Below are 10,061 nucleotides of genomic sequence, written 5' to 3' on the forward strand. Positions count from 1 at the left end.
CTAAACGAAAAGATTTTGAAGACTTTATCAAGTATTTAATGGTCCTCTGTTTTGCCAAGAAAAAGGTCTTGGTTGAAATCCTGATTTTATAGTGAGGTAAACTAGTCAAAATTCAGCATTTACTTTGCAAGCAGTATAAGGCCTATCATAAAGCTAAACACATGTGCAAATAAAAGAACTTTGAAGAATGCATATAGAGATTTCCGGTCCTCACTTTTTTATTTTTTCCTCCTGGTTTATTCACTTGTACTAACAGTTTTTCCTTTCTGTACAGAGAATGGTTCCAAGTCTTTCTTCTACTGTAAATTATACTGATCCTACATTAGAGCCTGTAGTAACTGAAAATTCAGTCATACGACAGAAGATAATAGATTCGCAGTTCAAATGCTATGAGAGGATGAACAGAGCTCCTCCATATAAGAAGAAAGGTAAAAAAGTTTTTAAAAACTCTGTATATTGCCATGCTTGCTTATATGGCTATAAAGAAACATTTTCTTCTGTATACTAACCCATAGTCTTCCTTGGGGTGCAGTAGTCAAATTCACACTTACTTAGCATCCTCTTAAGTGCAAAAAAAAGAAAAAAGCCTGGAATGAGCCCAGGGAATGAACAGCTCTTCCTTGCTCCCCGTGCAGGTGATACCCCCGTCATCTTCGTTTCTGGCTCAGTGCTTTGCTGCTTGAATATCTCTTGTTCTTGCTTAGGGAATGGCATTCTCCAGCACCTTTCAGCAAGCCCAAACAAAGACATGGTTGTGAACGGTGATCCTTAAATATAAATGTCATTCTTTTTGCTTCGCTCACTGTTTTGTTTTTCTGTCATTCACGTATTGACTGATAGCCATCATTCTCTGTATCAACGCAGGTGTTCCAGGTGTTCTATATTTACCAGTAACACTAGCAAAAAGAGGTTTATAAGGCACTGAGAACACATCTTTACTGAATACAAGGCACATATTAAGATTAATAAAAAGAGAAATGACAAATAATAGTGGTGCTAGAATGGCATCAATGAATGAAGAAACATTTCTGTTTGGGACTGAGTGTTCTGGTCACTGTTTCTCAGAAAATATGGAAGAAGTTCTGAGGGGTCTAGAGAAAAAGTATTGGAGGCATTGTGGGGATCTATGCAGGTAAAGAACAGAGATACTGAGGACACAGTTTAAAGAGAAAATATATTTTAAAATCATGATTAAAAGACCCTGAACTAATAAATGGGGTGGAGATAATGTGGGATATTTTGTAATACAAGAACAAAGACATTCCTAGACCTCTTTACCACATAGTTTTTACTGAACTCCGTAAGACTCAAAGAATAATTAGATGTTCAGGCACTTGGGTCCTGATACAGAAATGTTTTGGAATGAATATTGAGATTCCCATTGCTTCAAATGAGTTTTTGTTCAGGCCAATAATGGGAAAAACCCACAAGTATTTAAACAGGGTTATGGGATAGAAAGCATCATGTTTCAGATGTAAACAAGCCTTTAGTTGCTGGGCTTGAGGAAGGAAAAACCGACTGTCTCCTCAGATTATTCTTTTAGTCTCTGGCTCTATAAATATGTAATTTTTGCATCCGTTGGTAGTTCTGCTGGATTCACCTTTCTTTTGCACCTTGATCGTATGATTGGTTGCAGAGTGCTGAAGTGTTTTCCCAGCATAAGCTGGCAGTGTTCTCAAGGGCAGCATTGTCCCAGGAGGACAGCAGTAGCAGACCCACAGCCATCGGACACAGCACAGCAGTTCCTGCATTCCTTCAACTGGCAGCTAGATTTAAGTGATGCCGTTGGGGACTGCTATGTTCATAGTAACATGCACTTGTTTATTTATAACCTGGAATGAAGGTAATGGGTGACTAAGGAATGATGCCAACACTACTGTCGTTGTGTTTTCAGCTGAATTACAGGATCCACACCGGCCCTCCAACATTTACACTTCATAAGGGGTTGGAAGGGAGCAAATTTCTAAGTCTCTTGGCTGCAAATTTGGAAGGGAGGGATGGGATCAAATGGGAAATTCCCTTAATGCAAAGGACAACAATAGGGGTGTCTCTTGAGAGGAAAAGACGAACACATGAGCTGAAGGCATATAATGGGCGTACATTTTCAGCCTAAACAGTTGTGGAGTTCCCAGGAAAGCCCAGTGTCTGGTACAACTTTACAGAGCCGGCCAAGATGCGTCTAATTTTTGCCTGGCATACCCACCGTCCCTGATGTAGCTTATTTGTAGACTGGCAAAAAGGTAGTTTAAATCCTTCGTAATCCTGGGTCTCAGAGATGATGGCAATGAACTGCAGAGAACTGCATAGTATCTCACGCTCAGGAGCCGGAGAGATGATAGAACGCAGGTGAGCTGTGGCAACATTGCAAGTGGCCATGTGTCAGCAGAGCTGAAGTAACGAAACGTGTACACACACTTATCTTGCCCATTTCAAGGTGGAATTGATTACCTTAAATCCCAAAGCAATAACAAAATGCAGAGCTCAGGCACACGGGGCCACCTGACCATCCCTCTGGGACAGCACAGCGCTCCTACACTCACTGTCCATCCAAAAATGTAGTATTTTTAGCCGGTGATAGAACAATACGATGTTCAACTCTTCTGTTTTATTACTTACACTGTTTTATTTCCTGCAGCACTTAGAAAACATATATATGTGTGTGTGCATATCTATATATATGTGTATATGTGTATATTTATCAATATATGTGTGCATATATATCCTGTTACTTACCGTGAAAGACACATTCCACAATATATAAATCAATATCAGTGACTTTTTTTCAGGCAAGGCAAATGATTTAAAGCTAGAAATTCCTGCCAACCCCATTCTGCAGTGTCTTGCAAATACAAGGTCAAGCTGCAGACATTTTCTGCTCTTCTTTTTCTTTGATATTACAAAATGATTCCTAAAAGTCTTTCAGATACATCTCAAAGCTAGAGAAGAACATGAGAATGCCTGGAGGAAAGATAACAAACTGCTGATATGATGGTTGGTTAATTAAGTGAACAAATAGCATTAGCACATTTAACTAGACAATGGAAAAATATATGTGCATAAAATCTTAGCTAATGAAGACAAAATGTTCATTAAAATATCTTTTTTGCTATACATCTACTCTGGAAGATATTAATTTGGAAATGTTTATGCTTTCAATTTTTAATCCACAACTATTTTGACTTAAAAACAGTTATTGGTACAAATTTGAACAATTCAGTCATCTTTTTACAGCTTTCTTGCTTCAGTAAGAAAGCTTATCTGTGGATAATTTCAAAAGCACCAGAAGCAATTAGCTGCCCATATTTTATTACCTTTCAATGGTTATTAGACGCCTTCCATATGATTCTTTCAAAATCAACCCACATGGTCATAACAGCAACTCTGAAACTCTCTTGGGACCACAGCAAAAAAGGCAAGGTGTATCATCTCACTGTATTTCCCTTTAACCTGATGGTCATGGTGATAAATACCTTTTCCCCAACACAAACTGATTTTAAATGGAAAATAACTAAGTATAGGGACTAAAGCCACAACGAGTCAGGAAAACGCATTACAGCAAGCGGTCTTATAATGCAATTTCTGTGGACCATAGTACATAACATCTCTGTAACAAAAATTAAGAATGAGCTGTGTTCTGCCTCCCTACTATGGCCGTTGGTTCTGGGGCTGGGAACACTCCTTGTAGGGGACACGGCATCGATAGTGCTGCCTTCCTAGAAGGGGTGTGATGAGGACACGATCACGGTATGCCTACCCAGACAAAATCAGCAGGCAGAGTTTGCCTGTTGCAAATAGGTCTTGCACCTCGCTTTACTGGATCTGTAGTTATCTGACTGATCTCTAGTGTTGAGCAATGCAGCAACCTTAACAGGGACCTGTCTCTGCAAACATTGCCCTTAGCTAGGGTGTCCCTGCAAGCCCTTCCTACCTTCACATTTCAAAGATTTTCAGACCTGTTGAACGGCAGAAGGTTAAATGAAAAGTGGGTATCTATAAGGTCTTTGGATAACTGAGGCTCCCCTTACCACTAGTGTGCATATTTATGGCCAAAGATGGAAGGAAGATCAAGAAGAGGAATTTGTAGGATCAGACCCTACATCCAAAGTTGAGTTCTATTGAACTTAAAATACAAGTTCTATTGAACTTAAAATATTACTTTCCAGTAAAAATAACACCACTAACATCAGGTCAGCAAAAACAAGTACCTTACAGCACCTGAATCATACACTCATAGACTCGTAGACTCATAGAATGGTTTGGGTTGGAAGGGGCCTTAAAGATCATCTAGTTCCAACCTCCCTGCCATGGGCAGGGACACCTCCCATTAGACCAGGTTGCTCAAAGCCCCATCCAACCTGGCCTTGAGCACTTCCAGGGACGGGGCACCCACAACTTCTCTGGGCAACCTATGCCAGTGCCTCACCACCCTCAGAGTGAAAAATTTCTTCCTGGTATCTAATCTAAACCTACCCTCTTCCAGTTTAAAACCATTACCCCTCATCCTATTGCTAAACTCCCTGATAAAGAGTCCCTCCCCATCTCTCCTGTAGGCCCCCTTTAAGTACTTGTAGCAATAACAAGGGATTTTATTGCAGAAAGAAAATTGTCTGCAGACGGCAATATTCATTGGGAGGCTCGAACAGAGCAGGTTCAAGAGTGACTGTGTGTGAATTAACCACTGCATTCCTCTTAAATGTCCAGGTCTGTTCTGCAACCGGACATGGGATGGCTGGTTGTGCTGGGATGACACGCCTGCTGGAAGAATCACTGCTCAGAATTGTCCGGATTATTTTCCAGACTTTGATCCAACTGGTACGGTATTTCTTTTCTTTTTTTTTTTATCATCTTATCTTTCAAAGAAAGTCTTTGAAATATTCATGCCATTGAGTGGGAGTATGTTTCCAGTAGCATCTTTGCAGCATTGCGAAATCTCAGAGAGTTTGGCTGAAATTAAAATATGTCAAGCTTTTGGGGTTCCTACTTTATATGTTTTCATTTTTAAAGTATTTTATATGTATTTATATTTTTGTAAATATAACCCATGGATTTATGTAGCCTAGTTTATGAAAATATTAACTACTTAGTTGTGATATCAAAACATTTTTAATGCCTCGTTCAAAGTTTTTATAATGAACAGAAAACGCTAATGTCTGTGAAATACGCATCAGCATGTTCTTTGTTCAGTTTTTATTGGAAAATATCATATGGAAGAAGATGAGCAGAAATACTGTTTTTTCAGTCTCCAGGTTCTGGTTGTTCATTGAATTTTTCAAACAAATACTAGCAGCCACGCAGACTAAGAGAAGTAATTCAAGAATGCTTAAAAGGACAAATGAAAGGAGAAATCGAGGACAGAAATATCACTAAATAGATATGAGGAAATATTGGACACAAGTATAACTGCACAAAGAGTATTGTTTGAAGAAAGCCACAGTTGTGTGTTCGACACTCAGGACATGTTGCTTATAGGCAGTGCTTGATGCCACAGAGTGCTAAATCCAGCATACACACAGTGTGCCAATTTCAGTTAAAACTATGAAACTAAACATTTGGAGGGGAGGGTATATACATCTAAAAATTTTCAACAAGTTCAAACCAAAATGTGTGTGCCCAACTGGAAAGTAAGGAAACACACTATCGCATAGCTGTGAATTAATTATGCAACACCATTAGCTAAAACTGTTGATTTCGTTGAGCTTGTTGCCTATTTAGAAACAGGAGAGTTTCCAGGTTGGATCAGACCCAGTATGCATTTTGCTGAATCCCATTTGCAGTAGCAGCCAGATTGATCGATATTTCTGTTCTTTATAAATCAAGCTATCCACAGTTAAAGAATTCACCCAGCAAGTGGGAAACTTCCAGTCTCAGCCTCAGTCTGCAGGGATTCAAATCTGCACCCTGATTTCAATGGAGGAATCTCCCCTTTCCTGTGGAAGTAGTCATTGGACAGGACGGATTGAAGGATTTGTGTGCCTGGAAAGTGAGCTCCGTGTGGCAGTGTGACTGTCCACCTCTTGTGGGAATACTCTCAGACCTACCCCACAAATCTTTACAGCAGTTTACATCCCTGAGACACACAACGGGCACTGAATCACAAAGTCTTGTCTTTTGTGACCTCTTTTTGCTTTCTGTCATATTTAATCTTGACCTCTTTTCTGTACAATGTCATAGTTTTCAAGGAGGAGTCTTGCAGCAGGGCCATGCTCATGGCTAATTGTTGGAGCACCTGGGAGGAAACAGGATGAGACTCTCAACTGGAGGGGTGCTTTTGACCTAGGTCTCCCTTTCTGTGAACAAGTACTTCAACCGTTAGGCTATTTGCACAAAAGACGCCAGGAGATCATTTTGAAAGAATTGGCCAAACTTGCTTCAGTTCCCAGACAGAAGAGCCCATGTTCAGCAGAGAGCTTGAGGCTCTGGATCCTGAGGCTGCGCAAGCCTTTTCCTACATGCATGTTAGAGGTGCCTCTTGGATGTGGTCTGTACCTTCTGCTTCGGCCCCCATTGTGTTCATGATATCCTCCCCATGTGGCAACAGCCCCTTTGATGAAGAGGACAATGTACTATAAGGCTTCTTCTTTCCTTGCTTCTGTGCCTTTCATAGAAAAAAAAAAAATTGTGGCACTAACAGTCCTGGTTTATGCATACTCCATGTGCTGTTCAGCTAATACCTGCACAAGTGGGTGCTGGGCAGGCCTGTGATCACAGAAGTCTCCCCATGACTCGAGGTCCTCATCTCTCAGTGCACGGGGGTGATGACAGCGCCACTCTCCTGATCAGTCCCAAGCCACCTATTCCCAGTTTTCTACTTGCCCGCTCATCTCCAGTGACGTGTTCTGAACTAATTGCTCTGCTACAACAGCACTCTTCAAAGTAACACTTGAAGCCATCCATGGAGAAGCACCTCACTCCACTTATTAATGCTTATTAATGTAGCTCATGTGGCTGATTGCAAATCGCTCCTTAATGTACAGATGTGTGCTGCAGAGTTTGGCCCACAGTGTGTGCCTACTGTGGTTACTCTTTCTGCCACGCTTTAAAACTTGCAGATTTGGGAATATTTTAGTATTCCTGTTCTCTGTCCACAGCCATAGGGGAAAAAACCTCCTCCAGTAATTAATTGCCTGCTGTTCTTTCTGCTCTCCTGTTTAGGAACAATACTTGTGGTCTCCTGGACTCAGTATTTTCACCTGGCACATCTCTCTTCTCCTTGTCAGCACCTCTGTCAGCCTCTTTGCCTGCATCCTGGTCAGTTGACACTGTTTCCTTGGCTCGATGGCAGCTCAGCATCTCCTGGTTGAACCAGAGCCACTTTCCGAGAGTAGCTGTTGAGTTCCCCAGCATGTATTACAGCTGCGGCATCAAACCAGCAGGTAGCCAGCCCTTGCTTTGCAGATGGCTGATTGTCACACCAGGACTTAATAAAGTAGGAGGGAGACAAGAAATTGAGGGGGTGACGAGAAGTCTTTCAACTGCTAATGGAAGTGGCTGCCACTTGGAGGTGGCCAAAAGCACAGGTTCAGCTGTCCTGAGAAGTCTGTCAGGTTTTGTGTCACAAGTCATTATTTCCTTTGGTAACTTATGCCTGTTAAACAAAATACAGCTAGATTTTCTGCTGAGAAACAGAAAATTCATCCTAAAGAACAATGATTTTACAAGATGAAAACTGCAGTGTCTTGTCAGATTTGCTTCCCATTAAGTCTCCATGATATCAAACCACCTCAGCATGTATTTCAGGCATGAAGTAACCCCATTGACTTTGGAAACAAGTATTTCACGCTGTGCTGCTTTGGGCTGCGCTGAGATCTACAAGAAGCACTGTGTATCAGCTCACTGATTGCTAAGTTACTTCTGTTTGAGGCCATCTATAGCTTTGAGTTCTGGAATAAAATTTTGTCACACAGCTTTCTTTTTGTACTTTGATACTTCTGTCATTTGTAACTGGAAAAGTGAGACATTATGTGGCAGCACAGGATTGGATCGTCCTCACATCTGCACCGGTGGGTGCTATGTACCAGCTCTCTGTATCTGAACCCCCAACAACATTCAGCATCGATGCCAGGAAGGAATTGTTAGAATATGTTAGAAAGTAAATAAGGTGAAATCATATCCTGGAGAAAAAGAGCCCAACAGCAAAATGATGGTGACTATACTCAGTGCTCTCTTCATTTTGTGTCTGACAACTTCACAACTCACCACCAGATGTAGTCCCACTTATTTCACTGAACTTACATCAGGTCATACTAGACAGAAATCTGTGTTCTGAAAGAAGGAAGGACCACTATGATAATCTAGTCTGTTCAGTTAGCTAGGGCTTCCCACCCTTCTTTCCCCACCTGAGGAAGCTCTACGTTGTGGAAAGAAATGAGCTAACAGACAGAAACCCCTCTCTACAAGCTGTGACAACTTTGTCCTTTTCAATAACTCTTGCAGCAATCTCGTTCTCACAATGACCATCACACACAATGTGATAATGCATAAACCCAAATCAATTTGTCTGGAAAACACACTGAGACCTACTGCTTTAACTCCAGTGACAGCAGGGAATTCATTGTCTCATCCACTCCTGACTGTGAAGCTCTGAGCAGGGCTGAGTTTTATACTCCCCCATTCAGGCAACATGCACAGCTTCTCTTGAATTGTATTTTATATTCATATTTTATCCAGGTTAATCTTTGGTATAATCCTTTTGAAATGGTTCCAGGTCACGCTGAAATTGCTAGGAATTGAATTTGATAGGAATGTAGTATGTAATTCATGCTGGTAATATTCTTGCTAATACAAAAAGGGGAAAGATATTATGGATGCAATGGCCGTCTGGCACAGCAGATTTACTGGGGGCGGCAGGAGGAGCAGAGCACAGCCCTGTGCTGCCCATAGGGTGTTGGGTTGGTGGCAGGGGAGTGTTGTATTGCTCTTACTCTCCCTGAACGTTGCTTTTGATCAGGATTAATTGGGTGCAGTCACAGGTAGGAATGGAGCTGAATGTGCAAATTGCACTGTGGCAGCCTTGCCTTTTCCTTTTGCTTTTGCTCTCTTTCCTCTTTAGCAAAGCGCAGTGGTTAAGAGCAGTAGCCACCCCAGCAGAGAGCAAGCCCGGCCCAGCTTTGGGATCCAAGGCTGCATTAAGCAAAACTCCACTCAGTTCTCCATAGGGTTTCTGTCTCTGGTTTCATTTTGTAAAGCAGTTACTCAGAACTCTTCCTGTGGCTCCAAGAGCAAAGTTTCTACAAGCGCAATTTGGAGACAGATACGTATGTATCCATGAGCAATTACCTCAGAGGGTGATTAATATGTTGTTATCTGTCACGGCTGAGGAAGATGGAAGCACAGCCTTGCCTTCCTGCTCTAGCACTGACTAGCGGGAGTGAGGTCCCCTGGCTCTGGAGTGTTGGTCACAGCAGTGGAGGGGCAGAGACGATGTGGTCTTTCTGCTCTCTGCAGCTCCCTTCGTGTGCCATACTGCGGTCTCTGAATTGCTTTGTCTTTCTTACAAAATATCTTTGGAGAAAGAAGGATAAATGGTCCGTGCAAGAGGAGAGAATAGCTCTTGCAGAGCCTTTTGGATTTACCAGCTGTGACACCTATGACCACAAGGGACTGAATTTGAGGGACACAGGCGCAGCCTTCTCGCAGCTGGCAAAATGCACAAAGCATTCGGCTGATCGGGTTGCCAAGCTGACGAGAGCAGTGACTGCAGATGAGGAAAATCCTGGCTTTCCACAAACCAGAGAGGGAGAGAGACCTTGTGGGTCGCAGCAGCAGCTGCAGCTCCTTCCACCTCCCTGGCTCCTGGCAGGCAGGGAGGCCACGTCCTCAGGCACCCCCTAATTCAAGCACCTTCCCAAACGAGGTCTCCTCTCCTGCGTGCCCAGTCCATCATGAGTTCCTTCCCAGCCGGCACTGAGCCTTGGCAGGGCGACGTGCCTGCGCTCACAGCGGGCAAGGAGCAGCATCTTCGGTGGGAAGGAGCCCCAGGAACCTGCTGGAGCAGCCTGAGCCGCACAGGGAGCGCTGGGCCTGGGAGAGCCCTTCTCTTGCTGCCACAAAATGCAAATATC

General features: G+C 42.6%; 1 protein-coding gene across 1 annotated transcript in view; it reads left to right on the forward strand.

Moving 5' to 3' along the window:
• The first annotated feature begins 277 nt into the window (after positions 1 to 277).
• The window catches only part of CALCR (calcitonin receptor), a 66,217-nt gene continuing 56,433 nt past the window's right edge, over positions 278 to 10,061 (forward strand). Inside the window, exons 1-2 of the mRNA XM_009895353.1 lie at positions 278 to 428; positions 4,702 to 4,812. Of these exons, the coding sequence (XP_009893655.1) occupies positions 278 to 428; positions 4,702 to 4,812 (262 nt within the window). The remainder of the gene's footprint in view (positions 429 to 4,701; positions 4,813 to 10,061) is intronic.

Source organism: Charadrius vociferus, unplaced genomic scaffold (genome assembly GCF_000708025.1).
Source record: "Charadrius vociferus isolate BGI_N301 unplaced genomic scaffold, ASM70802v2 scaffold31, whole genome shotgun sequence".
Lineage (NCBI taxonomy): Eukaryota > Metazoa > Chordata > Aves > Charadriiformes > Charadriidae > Charadrius > Charadrius vociferus.